This window comes from Rhamphochromis longiceps, linkage group LG9 (assembly GCF_057381845.1).
Source record: "Rhamphochromis longiceps isolate RC_006_pf linkage group LG9, R_longiceps_female_GT1.1, whole genome shotgun sequence".
Classification (NCBI taxonomy): domain Eukaryota; kingdom Metazoa; phylum Chordata; class Actinopteri; order Cichliformes; family Cichlidae; genus Rhamphochromis; species Rhamphochromis longiceps.
The window spans coordinates 14,790,073-14,809,254 of NC_140565.1; the positions used below are offsets into that span (position 1 = coordinate 14,790,073).

The window sequence follows — 19,182 nt, forward strand, 5'->3', positions numbered from 1 at the left end:
ATTTTTGTTTTATTTATTTCACAGCCATACTAGTTACAAACACTAAAACTTTAAAATGCAAAGTATTTGAACTGACTATATTTGTGTTTTTTATAATCATAATATAATTGCCTGAAGCACACACATTTGTATGTTCCCTGTGTAGGGCACACTGAGTGCCAACAGGTATATGGGGTATACAAACATTTTATACAACAGTTCAACCAAGCACAGAATGAAGTGTCATAATGTATAATAGCACTGTAGCACATGCATGTATATTTGTATGTTCCCTATCTGTATACTTGCTAGTATTTAAAAAATATTAAAACATTTTATATAAAGTTTTCATAGTTACTAAACAATATATAAAATATAGCACCTAGACTGTGATGGCATAGCATAGGAAAGTATAGAAAGTTCAGTTTTGTTGAGTTATCATGCCATTATTTTGATAAAGATTAAAAATATAGCTTTAGAGCAAAATTATCCTCTTTCAGAGAATGGTACTTTAATTATGCTTTTGCTGCTAACATTTCTATAATTTATTAAGTAATAAGTAATGCAATATATAATCATGTAATGTTGAAAAATTATTCCTATTCTTAGTCCTAATATGAAGACACATTAAAATCAATATAACTGAACTGTGAGTCAGTTTTCAAATGCTTTTGTTTGGCTTTTATTTCTCAGAGAATGTTGCTGATTTTCCAGGAACTTCTCTAGACTGGTCCCTATTTCATCCCATTTAAAAAAAATCCTGGAAACGCCCGTGAATTTTACACTTAGTATTAAAATAATTGTAAAAAATTAATTTGATAAACTGTTGTTAGACGTGACTTTACCAACACTTACAATTACTTAAAAATTTTAGGTTTCTATTTTCACTTTAGCTGAAAATAAGAGGAAATTGTGACGTCACCCCCTTCATGGGTAGTGTTGAATGATTGGCCACGCCTCTGTGCGCGAGGGAGGCAGGCTGTAACGTGAACGTCAGGGTGGTGAAGTCTGATTGAAGCTACTGAGAGCAGAAACTACAGCAGGAGGAGGAAACACAAGCTATACTTGTGCAAACCTGACAGAGAGCTCCGTGTAAAAATGGCGTACCACAGTCCATACAGAACCCCCCCACACATCAACGCTCCTCCGGACCAGGGTTTCCTGTGGAATATCTTCCAGAGGTAAGTGCAGGAAAACCGGGTTGTTTCGCTGCTGTGTGCCTGTCTCTCACTTTGCTTCGAGGTGAAAACTGCTGTCGTGTAATAGCGCGGGAGGAAGAGGGTGAGACTGGGTGGGGGTGACACTAAATATTTCATTGAGAGCTCGCTGTTTTTGTTTGTCGTTGCTCTCATCTATGCATAACTCTTTTTCGGGACAGATTTCCCGGAGTGAAATGACTGATTTTCAGTGTTACAGTTGAGCCTCAGTTGTGGAAGTAGTACTACACAGTACACAGCCTGTAGCTGCTTTATGTCACATCTGGTACTACCTTACATTACTACGCGTCTGCAGTGCCGCATAGTTGTATTGATGATGTTACATTGTGCCGAAATGAAGTCAAAGTCAGTCAGCTTGCTCAGTGAGAGTTTTCAAACCTGGGTTCAAGGACCTCCGGGAGTCCTTGAAGGGTTTCCCCTCCCCGGTTTATCCTAGCAACGGAATCACAGCTCCATTCAAAATGTTTTATTTATGTCTCCAGTGAAAACCATCTTCCACCAACACTTGAGTCTGAAGAAGTCATATAGAAATGATATAATATTCTAAAAAAGCTGGATATGACTAACTGGATCTATTTAAAACACATTGGAGAGCTTATTTCCCAAAAAAAAACATTGTTTTATGTTGGATTTTTGGATGTTCCCCCCCCCTCCCATATTTGGATGTTAAAGTGTCAGCCACTGATAGTCATCAGTTTCAGCACAGCCTGAGTCAAAAGCGTGTCAGCAGCCAAGAAGGTCATAGAGTAGTAGGCAGAGAGGGAAATGTTCATATGCCTTGGCCCCTGGCAATAGTAAGCTATAGAGTTATGTAATACTGCAGAAGATTTTTTTCTCACATTAGGATGCTGCTGGCATTGCAAGGCTCGAAACACCCTTTAACTAATTATTTATGTATGGTGGAAAAGCTTTAAGGTATCACATGTACACATTTTGCCTCTTTGAGGAGCAGCACCTTCTCATGGCTGCATGCATCATTGTCATGCCAGGCGTTATTGTGACTATGATAAAAACATACAGTCTTCTGTCACATGAGCCATTGCGCTGCCTCATCTGCTGCCCCTCGGTGAATATCTGGCAGAGCTTTGCTGGAATTCCCTCGGTCATGTGGTCAGAGTCAACGGAGCATGTTGACGCAGAAGGCTTTGCAATCCCTTTTACACACACGCACCTACTAACCCATGACTCACCATCCCATTGTTGGACTGCTTTTATATACATGTTTGCTATGATATGACTACATCTGAGTGGATGCGCCACGACAAGATAAGAAAAGTAGGCTATTTGACGTCTGCCTGGCTAGATGCTGAATGAGTCACTCTCTTCCTTTTGTGTGCATGCTCATGGATGGCTATGGTATGACAAAAATGTTTGAATCCTGCATTTCAAGACTCAGACTTGACTGAGTAGCTCCTACTCACCAATTCTCAGCGTTTAATCAAATTACACATTGATTTAATCAAATAACTACTTGGCAGAAACAAATGTACCTGACAAAAGTTGTTACACATGCAGAGCTAACCGTAATTCTTTCTGCGACTTGCTTTATCCTTAGATTAAAAAGGTTTAAAGTAGGAAGAGTAGCAGTGGAATTTTCAAGCTTGGGAGCTACAGCACCAGTGCCTTACTTTTGGACCAGTTATGTGGAAAGTAGGACGGACTTTTGTTCCGCAAGCTATATTCCAGCCTGATTGCCTAATAGGAAACAGTGAAACATGGGAAAATCTGAGCAGAATAACTGACTCAGTCATGGTGTTTTGTCCTTTTCCCCCCCCTTCTTTTAATATTGTCCCGCTGCAGCTTTTACATAGAAGTTCTGTATTTGACAGTGTGAATATGGAAACACCAGATGGTTAACTGCCTGCCTCTGCAGGCAAGAAGCAGTTTTAATGATGCTTTCAATTTTTTTTCTTTTTTACTGTTGCGGTAACTTCGCCTAAGGCTGGGCGTGTGAGCTTGTAGGAAGAAGACAGGCGGAGCGGGGAAAAAAGAGAGCTTATACTGTACACACACATACTTCTTTGAGATAATATCTCAGTGTTTGGTAAAGGCTGGGTACCCCCTCTGCCTCCACCAACCCAACCCATCACCACCTTCACAGTGACAAGGCTCTCATTTATGGCAGCATGCTGAGAGCGGTTCCTTCCCCAGCAGGAAGACCAGGCGAGACCGCGTGTTTGTTTTTCTTCATTTAACAGGGGAAATGCACACTGACATATAGCTGATCACCGTGCCTCGATGGCTGCAGTCATAGAGTTGCGGCCGCACAAAAACGAGTCACAGCCGGGAGCAGAAACCCAGCACACTTTTTGTTTTTGTTGTTTTGTTTTGTTTGTTTGGGGGGGGGGTCCTCCCCTCTTCTTCTCTGCTGGTATTCAAACTGTGTTTGTTGAGTGAGCTCTGCGTCAACAGGTTGGGCCTGGCAGGTTGCTAAGGAACAACTGAGTCACTGGATTTTTGACTAAGCTAGATTTCAAAAGTGTAAGGCCTCATATTTGTGCCAGAGTCCAACCTTATAATGTCTCTGCATCTCAAAGAGAGACTTGTGGCAACATTCAAGCAGACTATGATGTGTTTTTGTCCTTTATAGTTATCTATACTATCTAAATGTTCAGCTAAAGATTTGCTCTCAGCTCTGTGTGATGTCACTAAGAGCCGAGTTCCTAATTGATCCTAACATGGTGAGGCTTATGATTTGATGCCTGTTTGTTTGGGTCTCTAACTTTGTAGAGTGAAGAACTATGGTTATCGCATACATTGAATGGTGATTGGCTGAGAGCATCAGCAGAAGCTGAGATCAAAAAAGCTTCAGCGGTCTATCACCAGCTGTTTAACATGTAGACTGCAGGAGTTGTTATAGCAACAAGAACTAATCATTCAAATGGTAATGGATCCCTGCATTGATCAACTTCTCCATTTTGATCCCAAAGTCTACTTATTATCTCACTCTCTTGGGATATTTTCAAGATGTGATGTGATTGGCTAGAGGTAGCGCTGGTGAATTTGAAATCTGCTTTGATTGGCTGATGTTTGCAACTTCTGGGAATTGAAAAGCTGAACTTTTATCAATGTTTCAGCTCCAAAGTAGTGGGAGGAAAGTGAAGCTGCATAACCTAATTCCCAAGGAGTGAAGGGCAATTGAAGGCTGAAGTGTGCACATGTGAGGGCTTCTTGAGCACAGAAGCCCCACCCACCTGGTGTTTAAACCTTCTGTTTATGAGGGGCAGCCAATCAGAACAAAGTCTTCTAAAAGGGCCAGAGGAAGGGAGCATAATTATGAGATAAATTATGATCTGTGTATCAGGAAAGCTACTCTGGCATAAAGACATAGAAATGACAAAGATTGCTCTCCTTAAAGGTACTGTAAGTGTACATTAATAATTACATCGCATCCCATTTCCTTTCTTTGTTTAAAGTCTGCCAGTGAGTCACCACATCAGTAGCACTTTCCTTCAGTTCCTTCTTTAAATACCTACACAGAGTAGAAATGTACTTAAAGAAGCAGCACTACCTTTGGATGCTTTACTAGCTTTGGTGGCTCCATTAGGGCTAAAACACCTGAATAGTTGGTGAACTGTGACAGTAAATTCAATGACCCTGGTCTATGGAGCTCTTAACCCATTTGCTAACGTTTTAAAGTAGAAATGATCCATAATAATTACATCAATCCTAAGTTTAAAGCCCTTTGATTTGTTGTCACTTCACCTGTAAAACATATTCAAGTAATGAAAACTTAAGTTCTCCAAGATCCAAAGTGACCTGAGAAAACTGGCTCAAACAAAGAGCAGTGCTTTTTGCTTGCTAGTTTCCAGTCAGTTGATTTACTAACTGTATGAGCTGTAACTTCAGGATCTGGGACAAAAAGAGACTAATTTAATTTTCTTGAGTAATTCTGCTTTGTTTTGTGAAGACTTTTCTCTCTCTCTGATATAATTTAATTAAACTGTCAGTGTTGTTGGCAGGAGGCAGCCTGATACATTCTTTTATGTATTGCCAGGTAGTCAAAATAGCATTGCTGTGCACATATGTCAAATATGAGAAATTTTTACTTTTGGTTTCACTATCACTTAAAAGAATCTTCCAAGCAGGCACTATGCTGTGGGCACTAAAAGTTACGAAGCAACAACCTGTTTTAGTTTGCATTCTCAGGACCAACACACACTAACACACACAAACCTTTAGACCTTGTCTGGCTGGTTTCTCTGATCTCTGAGTGTACAAACTGTCTTGTGCACCCTGATCACAGACTTCCATTCATTCTCTGTGCACTGTTGAAACACTAACACATGATCAGCAGGATGAGGTTTCAGTTGGCGAGCGCTGGTGCATGCTGCTTTTGTGTGTTGGGATTGTGTCCTGGTGTGAAGTGGTTAAAGCAGGCGGTATCTAATCTGTGTTTTCCTCCCCAGGGTCGACAAGGACCGGAGTGGAGTGATATCAGACACGGAGCTTCAGCAAGCCTTATCGAACGGTATGGATCAGTGTCTTGGAATTTCTGCCACTACTGTTATTGTCTTTCTTTCCCGTTCTATAAATATCTATATATATCTCACCTCCTTTTCTATGTCAATATATCATTTTTCCCTTTCTTCTTAATTCCCTCTGTTCTTCTTTGCTCCCCTGTGTGTCTCTCTCTTTGTCTCCCATCTCCTCGTTACACACCACTGGTCACTGGCTCACTCTTTGATTTAAGCAACGGCATGTTAAAGCAGAAAAATGGATGGGGATTTTATTTTTATCCCATCGATAGCAGGTGAACCGGATAAAAATGAATGGAGTTTTATTTTTGTCCCAGAACAGAGGAGTAGGTGAAGAGTTTAACGGCGTAGCTCGAGAGAAAATACTTTGATATTCTTCTGTGTCCCAGCAATGACAGCCAGCGCCACACCGTACAGGATGCTAACTGAAACTGTGGGTGTGGATTTTGTCACACTCTTCAAAAGTTCAAACAAGATGAATGCTCTCACATCATCGTAATAGGAATAAGCACAGACTGCTTATAAAAGATGGAAACTGGCTTTTGTTTTGTTGACGCCAGTAATAATGACCATATTTATACAAAAGCGTGTGAAGTTAACAAATCCATAAACTATAGAAAGCAAAACTGGCACAGGAGGTCACATGATGGGTCAAATAGTTCCAATAAAATACTCCAAAAGGCACCAAACCTCAAATAGTTTCTAAAGGTCTTTCTAAAGGCAATGAACACCTGCCATTTATACGAGCTAACACATGCTTTTATACATGGAGATGATCGCTGATGCTGTGCTAAAATGCTTGTGTGGACAGAGATTAAAACATGCTAATACTGACATAGCGTAATAAAGCATTTCTATTTACCTAAGTCACTCTGAAAGCCATTTTATTGTGCTTTCTCTTCTCTCTTGCTCTTGTATAATTAAAAGTGAAGCACAGAGTTTTAAAAGGGGGGAAAATAATGCATAAATCTGCCTCTGGTTAACTATTTAAGCATGTATGCAGTGCAATTAAACAGTAGTATGACAGAATTACATCATAGTTTCTATCCCCTGGTAAACTTGGAGGAATCCTGTGTGGTTCATCAGCAGCTGACGATGTTGACATTTACTCAGCACTTATAGTCTTTTAGCGCGATAATGTGAATTTGCAATGTATTGTAGGTGACTGTTAAGTGAAACCCTTTAGCAGAGTTTTAAAGGTGAGTCAGCTGGAAGCAATTAAATGTCAGCCATGGATAACAACCCCAATCATGCCTGTGCCACATAGGCTAATGGTGGCTTAATTAACTAGTTAGCTACAGCTCATAAACTGCTTAAACTTTTAAACTCTTGCTTTTGTCTTTCATAAAGTTGTTTGTGAGGCTGGGTGACTTTATATAAGGGGTGTGCTTTCTCTCCTGCAGAATGTATTAATCTGATTGAAAACCCAGGGATGTTTCATGAGGCTTACAGCTGCTAGTAATGGAGGCACAGTCCCTCTTAGTCTTGTAGCTCTGCAGGAGGAGCTGCATTCAGACAGGGACGAGGCTTCATTTCCTTAACAAATTAAAAGAAAAGAAACGGAGTGCTTGTTATTCCTCCCCAGCGGTTTCGGGAGAAGCACTGAATAAATGATACGGGTCATCTTCTCTGCTCACATCCTGGAAAATGAAGTCACTTATTATTTGTTTATGTATTTATTTTTTTTATGCTCATAATGATGAGGAGAGCTGCCACAACAGAGCAGGCATCTATTTTCCTGCCACACTCATCGCTGCATCGCTTCTTGACCTTGTTTTAAGTGAGACGGCACAGTTAAAATGGGTTAACGATTAATGTGACACCGTTAGACCAGAAACTGTGGCACAGGGTTGATGTTTGTATATTCATTATAATATAATGTCTTCCCCCATCAAGCTTTTGTTTGATTTGCTCGAGCAGCTTTTCAAAGACTTTTCAGCAGATTACGCTGCCCAGAAACCCATTTTTCTGGGCACTTCAAAAGAGAGAAAGAGGCAAAAAAGAAGTGTGAGAGCCAGCAGCAGCACTGAAAGAAGCTGTTATCGAGCTGCGCAGTGACTCTGGCACAGCATACTGATTAGTGTGTAGTGTGTGTTTGTGCGAGGCAAGCGTGTGTGCGTTGCTCATTTCATCAGATTTTTGTTTTTTTTTGCCAAGGGTCAGTGAGTCTCTTCTTGTTTTTTTGGACTCGCTGTTGTGTTTGTGTGCTCCTCGCTGCGTATGCGTGCGGCGAACGGCAGGTTTCCCGGTCCAGTCTCTCCTAGTTCATTAGATTCATTGGGAAATGAAACCGAGCCAGTCAAGCCGAACACGGCGCACTGCATCCTGTCCTGCAGCTTCCTAAAGACAACCCGCCGTTCGACTGTCTGTTGCAGCTCTACTGTCTCTGCATTCTGCTTTTTTGAATCAGTTTCCTGCCATCAACTATGCTTTGTCTACTTATTCTTCTTTACCCCTGTCTCTGAGGAGAGCAGAGAGCATCAAGGTTCAGGAGGGAGGCTGGGCCAGTTAAACTCTTTTATCCTCTGCTGCTGTTTCTGCATCACATACTCTGGTTTTCTTATCGTCCATCAGCGCTCTGCCTACCTGTCTTCTGCACATAGAAAATGATCCGGGCTTCACTTCATATGTTTCTTTTTTCCTTTTGCTTTGTGCAGAAATCTTTTAATCTCCTGCTTTTTTTACATGTATTTTCTTTTTCCAGGTAGAAAAAAGAAATCAGTCGGCTAGAAAAAGGCATTTTAAACATTTTAAACATAGGATTATACAACATCTCCTCTCCTCTTACATTTCTCTTGAGGATATGGTACCGGCTGTTTTCCTGCCATGCCCTCTGTCTCCTTGTCCTCTCTTACTCTGACTTTGTCTCTTTGTCTCTCACCCTTACTTAGACAGACACACAGAGAGGGAAAGTGAAACTATCTTCCCTCCTCTCTCTCTCAGTCCTAGTGATGGCTCTGTGCTGTTGGAAGTGCACGTGCCTGTCTGTTTTGTCCGTATGCCTTTTAGCCGGGCCATTTGCTATAAATATGGATTTTTTTTTCTGGCCTTGTCTCTTTGCTCAGCAGTAAGCAGATACCCTACCAACTTGCCTCCATGCTCCCCCCACTCTCCTGCTTGAGTTATTTGTGTAAGAGCTCCACTGAAACTGCTGACATGCAGAGCGGGCTTGAGGAACTCAATCAGCAGCCCTTTCCGTTACACTTGTACATATGTACACTTTTGTAAAACCTGAGCTGAGTCAGATGGCATGGATATTACCCAGACAGTGTTAAGCTTTTCAGCATTTCCACCTTCTGGTGAAGGAGCTGCGTCATGCACTGAATATGTTAGATCCAGTCATTTTCTAATGGCGTGAGGCACCGGTGCCATTTTGACTGGATTCCTTCTTATGCGTTTTCCTTATATGTGACCACAAAACACACAGAGCTGACTGTAGCAGTCGCTTTAATTATAATTCTCTTTACTCTGAGCAATGACTTGCTTGGATACTCCTGTTGATAAGCTCCCAGCATACTACATAACTGTACTCTTTGCATGATTTCAAATTGCAAGGTTTGAGCGACTCCCAGAAAAAGCTAAATTGCAATCACTTACATTTATATTAATTCAACGATAATCAAGCACCTCTGTCCCTTTGCTGCTCTCAAGGTCAAACCTTTACCTGAGTAATACAGGATGTGTGTTTCGGGAGGTTTCAAGTCTGTGTTGCTACTTTGTGAGCTTAACATTTAAAGTGTGTTTGGAAAAGTTCAAATCCGTGTTTGCTTATGTCAGGCGTGTAGGGGACAATCGACTCACTGAACTCCATCACGACCGTTACATGTATGCGTATACACTGCGGTCAGCGCTCTCCGTTTTTCCACTCGCCCGCCTCCCTCCTCACCTCTTATATTCTCTCACTTCTGTCCACCTCGCCACTGGCAGTTCACTAGTGAGAGGGGTCCAGTGTGTGGACAGGACAGAGGGAGTATTGTCCCAGTCTGCCATCAGACGCTCACAAACATCTCAGCCATACTGGCCGCTTCACACTGGGCAGCCGCAGTGTGTCTAGCATACATTGGTGACCTCACAGCTAGCTACTGGTGTGAGGTGTGTGTGCGTGTGCATGCATGCGTGTAGAAGAGCCCGTGCGTCTGGAAAGGTCACAGCTTGTTCTCTGCTCTGCCTTTGGGCATTTTACTGCTGGCTCTAATGTTTGAGTAGCATTCACAGCGTTTTAGCTGAATCCATGTTTGAACATCCAATTTCTGCTCACGCCAACAGCTACGTAACACTGTAGTATAGAAATATCAAAGATGCATTTAAAGGAAAATTAGAAACACTGTTTTTGGACTAGTGACAAACTCTTTTAATTATAGTTATAACTTATAATAACAGCCTATAAAAATATCTGAATTTTTTTGCTCCTGAAAATTCCAGTATCCCTCGGTATTTGTTACAGTCAACTTATTACATTTAATAAAATAATTGTTGACATTTTACTCTGGATTAACCGTCAAGCGGCATTTTTCATGATCCTATATCCATATTGGATTCTGACCGGTTTATCGGCAGACTGATATTATCTATACAGGTAACAGCCAGATGCTCTATAAAAGCAGAAGTTGTTGCTGTTTGCTAGTTTGGAGCATGTAAGTGTGTGTTAACACAATGCCACAGTCTTCCTGGGAGGCGTGATGATTTGGCCATGTTTTATAGCCACAGGACCTGGACACCTTACAGAGTTGAGCATGAACTCCTCTGTATACCAAAGTAATCTAGAGTCAAATGTGAGCTTTAGCTGTTGGCCATCTGTCCAACAGCTAAAGCTCACAGTGGATCTAAAACAGAATGACTGAAAAACAAAATCAGCAAGCAGTGACCCGCTCAAAGTCCAGACCTCAACCTGATTGAAATGCTGTTGCCTTAAGAGAGTTGTGCATAAATGAAGTGAATGATTCAAATGTTTCTGCAGATTTTTTTTTTTTAAATTACCTATTAAAAATAGTTTTAGTACTAGTAATACAAACATAAAAACATGAATTATGTTTTTGACTATGAATTGTTGGTGATCAAAGTATTAGGGAGTTTCCAGTTTATCTAAATTGTTGTGTTTAAATGTGCTGTAGCACATAATTCGCTACTATTACTGAAACGAAGAAGTAACAGGCAATCTGTGTGTGTGTGTGTGTGTGTGTGTGTGTGTGTGTGTGTGTGTGTGTGTGTGTGTGTGTGTGTTTTTGTTTGTTTTTTTTTGTTTTTTTTAAAAGCATCTGTTGCACATTAAGGAAGTATATATAGAGATGACAAACAGAAATGTAGCCCGATTAAAGAAGTATTCCTTTAACATGGTCATAAATGACACCACGCCATTCATTTTAGTCGATGAGAGATGTGGTTTGATGAAAAAAGTACTTGTGAGAAATGGCAGCAAAGAGACATGCTGTAACGCTGACCCGCTTCTACAAATTGCCCTCACATCTATATGCTAATAATACTTTATGATTGTTGCTTTAGTTCATTATTTAGTTCGTTTTGGATGAAAGTGGAATATAGATTCTGGCCCAAATCCCAGCGTCAGTAAGAGCCTCAGGCCTGTCCCAAAACGGCTCTATCCACAGTCCTAGACGGCCTCAGCCATCAATAAAACAAACTGAGCAAGAGGGAGGAAATGACTAGTGTCCTCTGAAGCACACAGTACTTAGTGTACCAAAATCTTAAAGTTTTGAGGTCCTGAAATTGTTTCAGCTTCATATTATTTATTTAGACGCTTTAATGGGCTTTCCCAAGTAAAATCGAGGTGTGAATAAATCAACAATAAAGCAATTTCTGTGTTATGTTTGATTTGAAACCTTTTTATTTAAATGAGATCCTCTTATCTAAGCTCTTGAGGCTCGCGCTGCAAACCTGCTTACTGCTGTGCTGGCATAGCTGTGGAGGAAAATCAAAAACAAGCAGCACGGTGTGAAAAACGCTCCAGAGTTTTGGCAAGCTGTTGAAATTCTGCAGAGGCTGTTTTAGGATCTGCAAAAAGAGTTTCAGGAAACAACCTTACGTCAGCAAATGTAGGCAAGAGAGCTCAAGGTACTGCAATGAGAACCAAACTGCAAATGTTTTGTTCACCTCATCTCCTCGGGTCGCTTCTCTTTTGTTATCTCTGCTCCTTTTGTGCGTTTCCTTGCCTCCCCTCGCTTCTCTACATCTTCTCAGACACGCTTCTCTTTATTCCTGGTCCTGAACTGCCAGCCTGCCTGTAATAAAGTGAGGTGGTGAGTCAGCAGCTATTTAGATGGCCTGATAAATCTCACTGTCTTGAGAGTGTGAAGCAGGCTATAAAAGTATAAACACTCACCTGAAGTAAAGACCTATTGCTCTTTTTCGCGCCCACCTATATGACAGGTAGATTCACTTGTAATTGAAGTTTGTCCTCTAGATGAAAAATAATGATGCGTAGCTGGAAAAAAAAAGACATAAATTGTCATAAAACTCACCCCCGCTTTTTTAAAAAAAACTGCAAAAGTCTTGAGCCACCCCTCATTTCTTTGTATTTTGCTGGGAAAATGCACCAATGGGTGCAATAACAGATATGTAGAGAGAGAGTATTGTAACAAAATCTTAAGGTCAATATTTGATATGACCACCTTTAATCTTCTGCACAGATTGAACTGTCTTAGTCAAGCTTTCCTGTCACTTCTTCAGGAACAGTTCTCCAGGCTTCTAAGAGCTCGTCTGCATCAATGCATCAAAGTTCACGGCAAATTTCAGAATGCTGATGTGCTCGTTCTTCTTCATTGCAGCCACCACATTCTCCTTTAACCTCCTAAGACCCAAACTTTTCCACGGCATGCATTTTTAATTTCTCTTTGATATTTAGGCATATTGGGGCCCGATGAATGTAAAAACAAAGAATTACCTTATTTTTGTTTTTATGAAAAACCAGAGCCACATATGAGGACATTCGTTTAAAATTTTGATAGAACAGTAGCAGTATAATGTCCTCGTAAATGGATATCAGGCCCTTGAAGAGCAAAATTGAGTATTTTGGTCTAAATAACCCAAAATGTTATTTAAACATATGTGGACGCCAGGTCCTAGGAGGTTAAAGCATTACAGACATAATTCACTGTTTGCTTGACTTCTTCATACTTAAACACACAGACACGCACACATGCACAAAAACTCATAAACATGAAGACACAACATATCTACCTCATCCAGGAGATAAAACTCTGCCCAAGAGTACTTGAGAGTATTTATATATTTTTGCATTTAGTAAAATGTTTACTTAATTTTTTTTAAATTTATTATGGCACGTAAATACAACGAAAGATTTATACAGTTACTTGATTACCAAAATAATTGGCAGTATGTTTGGGATCACTGTTATGCTTTCTAGATGGTGTTGCGTGATAGGGTAGCTGTGGCTTAGGAGGTAGCGCAGGTCACCTACTGATCGGAAGGTTGGTGGTTCGATCCCTGGCTCCTCCAGTCTCCAGTAACCCCAAGTTGCTCTCAGTTTAGAGACAGTGCTTGTGAGAATGGGTGTGATTGGGTGAACGTGGCACATTGTACTCCGGGAGAGTAGAAAAGCGCCGTATAAGAATCAGTCCATTTACCATAGATCAAAATGTAATGGTTTTTTCTGCATTAATAATTCCAACAATTCCAACTTTATTAAAACAACCCTGCTGACTTAAATAAAGCCCCAAATCATGACAAAGTCTCCACCATGTTTTCCAGATGGCTGTAGACACTCACTGCTGTACCTCTGTCCTGCATTCCTCCAGATAATCATTGTAATTTAAACCAAAATTTCACATTCGTCAGTCAGAGTTGTTTGTTCTGTGTAGACACAACACTGGTTCATCCCTTGATTTAGATCCAATTTTTTAATGATTTACATGTCAGTGTTAAATAAAAAAAACCTTCAAAAGCCTGGAGAACTGTTACTGGAGACCACTTTAAAAAAAAAATCCAAGCAAGCGTGACTCCTTGGGCGCAAAACATAAAGAAATCGGGGGTGGCCTCATAGACATAGGCTGTCTTCACAGCATAAACTTTTGATTTGTCATTGCTGGAGTGGAATTAATCACAGTATTAATGGCTCTGTTCTAATCAAGTGTCCTTTGAGGATGACGGTGTGATAGTGAGTCAGCAGGCACAATAAATCATGTTAATGGCAGACGGTTTGACGTGCCATTAAAGGACAATCACAGTAGATTAGTAACATTTGTGATAGGTGATATCAGGGATTGCTGCTTTCTGCAGGTTTCAGGTCCCTGCCACGGCAACTCAACAGCTGCTGTGAAAAAAAGTGTCTGCAAAATCATTCCCTCTTCACTCATTCACATCTCTCATAATAACGCACATGAGACTACACTAATGATCATCATTTTTCATTATCATCTGCTTGATGGGTTACTATGGTAATTTTCTGATTTATGAAACGTAAAGCGCCGCAGTGTGGGCTTGTTCGCATTGAAAGTCATCTGCCTTACATGGACACTACCAATGTATTTCATGCACAGTGCACATATAATCATAATAACAGTGGCAGGAAGTACATTTTATAGATAGTACAGTCAAGTATGTCTACAGTACTGTTATGTTTGGTCAAATGAAGCCGGGCGTTGCATTTCAGTTATCGTCTCGAGATAATGAACTCATTAAAAAGCAGTAAAATCAGATTCTTTCTTGGGTATGTCGTGATCTTAGGAAATAAATACAGGCCCCGCTAAAATGCTAATCTTGTGAAAATGTTTAATTAAGCTCCAATAGCAAGAAGAGTGTTTATTTTCTGTTTATTGTGATGATGCCAATTTTAACTGCAGTTCCACACAGTTGGTGTTAAAAAACAAAAAATCCCACGGCTGCTGTGGCTCTTACAAAACTCTACTGCACTCCCTAAAGATTTATTATATCATTACTGCTACCTCAGCTCTGTTATCATTATATCAGTTTCTTTGGGGCATTTAGCAGCTGGATGTTGCTGCAGGTCTTGGTGTATTTTTAACCAGCGCTCCTCTGTTTCACAGGCACGTGGACTCCTTTCAACCCAGTGACCGTCCGCTCCATTATATGTAAGTGACCAGTGACGGTGAGACAACCAACTTCCACACACTGCCTCTTGTTCTGGAAATATTCAGGTTGTTTATCTGCCTCCATGCCATGACAACCAGATTAGTTCATTAAACAGCGAGCAATCTGAAGACACAAACAAGCCTCTGCTGTTCTCCTGCTTTAGTGGAAACCTGCAGCCATCAATAAAACCAGGAAGAGGGGAATATCTGCAAGGAAATTGAAAAGCTGGTCCTAAAGGGCAGCTGAGAGTTTCCTAAGACTTCAAATATTGATCTGTTGACTCTTTTATAATATACAGCTGAGGTTAAAAACTGGAAACTTTGCAGTGTAGTTGATCTTTTAAACACACTGACTCTGAATCACACTGTACTAAACGATTCTTTTGTACTTTCTGTACACGAATGGCTGTGGCTTATTTATTTTTAAACTCCAAGACCAGAAGTATGTTAAAAAATGTCTGTCCCTGGGTCTCGCATGTACTTTGCACTCTCCGTTTGTTGTGCGACTTCCAAAGTAAATCCGTATAATTCCATCGCCTCTCCTTTCCACTGCACCATGCGCAGTAAATCCATTGTTTAGTACTCCCACAGCAAGAAGCATATCCTGTGATAACACTCCCTTTGTTGGGAGGTAATTGGATTGCAGCGCATGGGGGTGAGGAGTGGAGTACTGGTGGGGGGGATCAAGCTGTTTTCTTTCGCTGTCTTATGAGGCAGGAGTTAGTCAAGTGTGAGTCTTGCTGTCCCACACTGTTAATTCTGCTGTTCCCTGATAGCCCTGCAAAGATGTATGCGGTGCCGTACTCACTCTCGTGTCCTTAAAACTGTCCCAACCACATTTAATGTCCAGAATGTCTACCAGTGTGCGTGCATATGCATATATGTTGTCAGTACCGGTGCATTTAATATGCGTTATATTCTACTTCAGCCATGTTCGACAGAGAAAATAAAGGCGGGGTGAACTTCAACGAGTTTGCCGGTGTGTGGAAGTACATCACGGACTGGCAGAACATCTTCAGGAACTACGACAGGGACAACTCCGGCTTCATCGATAAACAAGAGCTTAAGCAGGCACTGACTGGATTCGGTGAGCAACAAAGTATGCTTGTGTACTAAAATTTAGGGTGCTGGTGGAGGGCTCGATGGTCTCTAGGCTGTTTCTACACGGTCAGTGTTTTTGTCTTTTCAGTTTTCTGTGTGTGTGTTTTAGATACAGCAGCTAGACACCAAATGAGTATATTTTAATCCTACTTTTTTTTTACTAACCACCACATATACAAATGCTTTCAATTCATATATTTTGACAAATGTTAATTTGCGACTTTAAATTGGCCTGTAAAAAGCCAGAAAAAGTTGGGGTGCTTTGCAAACTAAATTCAACAGGAAGTGCTACAGACAACTAATAAAGTGTTGAACATTTGAGATTTGGCTGTTTGTTAGCAGGCAGGTCAGTTTATCACCTTGACATAGTGTTGGAGTAAGTACAAAATGTTGTTTGGCCTTTCTTGATAAGACGTCATCTGGGCGACGGCACCTGACTCCAAAGCCAGCATTAATGGTGTTTCCACTGCCTCCAACTGTGCAGAAAACATGCCGAATAGTTCCAGTTCTCCGTGATCTGACGAAGGGAGAACACAAAACATAATCGTTACTCAAACTACAGCAAGACAGTTTTATCTGCTGAGTCCATTTTAAACGAGTTTAGAGCCACAGAAGGGAGCAGCAGCATCTTGTGGACTTTCTCTGCATTCAGTGGTGGAGTTTAAGTTGCATTGTTTTGAATGCATTGCTGCCCGAAGGCCTGAAGATCATTGCCATTCACTGTTGGTTTTCAGCCTTGTCTGCTGTGTGCATATATTAAAGGACTTTTTGAACAGCAGATAGTATTACCTGCTTTGTACTTATACAATAAGAAATACGGCTATTAGACTGTGTGTCTATGCTGTCTTTACACTGTTAAGACTGTCGTGTTGCTCATTAACCTGATGAGTTGCTCATTGGTGCTGTTTAAGCATTATGCAGCTTTTTTCAGTCTCATTTTTCTCCAACTTTTATGAAACAATTTTCTTTCACCAAATTGAGCAGATGTGTTTTGTCAGTATTAAAATCAATTTAAATAATTTACTAATCAGCAGTAAAGTGACCAAATTAATAAATAAAAAAAGAACCTGTGAATGAAATGAGAGTGAAATCTGCCTGTGGGCTACGTTTGTGGTCAATGAAAAAGAAAGATTTCTTCGAAATAGCTGTTTTACTTTGCATGTTTTTGGTGTTTCTTTGTGTTTCCGTATTTTCTAAATCTGCTTCACGAGACTCCTGAAGATCAGAAGACACAGAGGCTCATATTCACTGTATTGTTTTCACTGGCAGTGGCAGGAGCGTCTCAGTAAAGCAGATGTACAGTATCACACTGATGGCGGCTGTCCCGTGAATGCCTTAATCTGACCGTATCATAACATGTCTCGAGTACAGCCACAACTTGTTCTTCTGCCCAAGCCAGTCTGCGTTCATTCCACCCAGCCTGGAGCTCTGCCACAGTCAATTTGCATATGTCATGGTTCACTTAAAAGTCATTACCTGGCCAGGAGCCTCGTGTATGTAGAGGCTGTCATGCCCTCAGTGGCTCCAGGAGCTTCTCACAGTCTCAAGGTCCAGGATACAAATTAAGGGGTGGGGAAAGAAATCGACACAGCATAGCATCCTGATAGTTTGTGTGGCAATATCGTATCGATATAGAGACATCCAATATCAATACTTTATTATTCAGTGACAATGTTGCTGTGCTAAACTGTTTCATTTTGTAGCACAGAAATAACTGAAATGAGATAGCTGTATCTTATTGGATAAAACAGATACTGAGAAAGCTGTACTTTGAGGACATAGCTTGCAATTAAAAAAGGTAATAAATCGCAGTAAATGTTTTTGTGATAGCATTTTGCAAAAGTAAAGAAAACAAATCCCAATCGTATGATGTTGCAGGGTGCGTGGTGATTCCCACCTCAACAAAGACCCAGAGGTGAACGTCCAGCATCTGCCATAGCAGAGTTTAGACCAGAAATCAAATGCATTATAAATCATCCTTTATCAGAAAACAAACCGAGTGGGTGAATGTGTAGGACAGCTTTGAAATGACGGCTGTGTTACTGTTGTGTGCAGGCTATCGTCTATCGGACCAGTTCTACGGCACACTGATAGAGAAGTTCGACCGCCAGAGGAAGGGACAGGTGGCCTTCGATGACTTCATCCAGTGCTGTATTGTACTGCAGGTAACAGAGTCGCACTGACTGTAGTGTGCATGTAAAAGACTTGAAGTGGACTTTCAATCATGTATTTTTATGAGCCAGTTTCTTCCTTCTCAGTAATTTCATGCAGCTATAGAAGAGGCTGCTAAGTGTGACAAAAAGCCTAAAGAAGTAAATGGTATTAATAATAATGAGATAATGCTTCTGGCTAATCTGCAGTAAATCCTTTTTCTGTGCTTTTGCAGAGGTTGACTGATGTTTTCAGGCGATATGATACGGATCAGGACGGCTGGATCCAGGTTTCATATGAACAGTATCTTTCCATGGTCTTCAATATAGTATAATATACACGGCTCACCACAGAAGAGCACAACTGGACACAACTGTGCCAAAGCTACCGGCACCTCCCGGAAGTCTGCCATGATGGACGCTGCAAGATTTTTTTAATTTTTAATGCCTTGCTGTTGTTTTTTGTTTTGTTTTTTTTGGGGTTTTTTTTTTTGGGGGGGGGGGGGGGGGGGGTTCACTTTTATTTATAAAGTTAACAACACAATTTTTTCTGTTTATTTTCCAAATCATTTATCTGGAAGTATAACTCAAATGCTTGATATAATAAAAAAAAAAAATCTTGTAGTGTTTTTGTTTGTTGACCAATCTGAACATTGTCTGTGTCGGCGACTCCGTGTGGGGGAACATTATGGACGCATCTGTCTGTCTGTTAATGTTGACATTAAATGTCTTAACTTTAATTGATTACATTAAAAAAAGAAAAGAAAAAAAGATCAGTCGAGAGTGAAATAATGCATTGTAAATACGATTTCAAATGCATTGCATGCTTTTCAGGGAAATTTCACCCCACAGTTGAAGCATGCTTTCCCTTTCTCTTGACTTTTTCCTCAGCCCTATTTTGCTCAAAGCCATGTTTACAAAACTGTGAGAGCAGGAGACGCCCTGCTTTGAGATTCACTCACATGCCAGCTTACATGCCATATTTGTACAAAATTATTTTTAACAGCAAATCTTCAAATGTGAGAACATACAGTTGGTTTTTTTTGTTTGTTTGTTTTTTTGGTAGAGGGTAAGCATAATGCCTTTAGTAAAGCTTATTTTTTGTGCATGATGCCTTAAAATGTGTACAAACAAACAGGAAAAAAAACACAAAAGAGAAATCTTTTATTAAAAACAGAAATAAGAGAATCTGATG

At 40.5% G+C, this 19,182-nt stretch overlaps 1 protein-coding gene across 2 annotated transcripts; it reads left to right on the forward strand.

Annotated features, from left to right (window-relative positions):
* The first annotated feature begins 957 nt into the window (after nt 1-957).
* On the forward strand, nt 958-19,180 carry pdcd6 (programmed cell death 6). Of its 2 annotated transcripts, none has more exons than XM_085418426.1 (6): nt 958-1,160; nt 5,606-5,667; nt 14,692-14,736; nt 15,665-15,835; nt 17,893-18,002; nt 18,224-19,180. In XM_085418426.1, exons 1-6 carry the CDS (start codon nt 1,078-1,080, stop codon nt 18,320-18,322), a joined length of 570 nt encoding a protein of 189 aa, XP_085274552.1. In that variant the 5' UTR covers nt 958-1,077; the 3' UTR covers nt 18,323-19,180. The 2 variants fall into 2 exon arrangements, with proteins under 2 accessions (XP_085274552.1, XP_085274554.1); XM_085418428.1 differs by having other exon boundaries at nt 962-1,160; nt 15,665-15,823.
* The last annotated feature ends 2 nt before the right edge of the window (nt 19,181-19,182 follow it).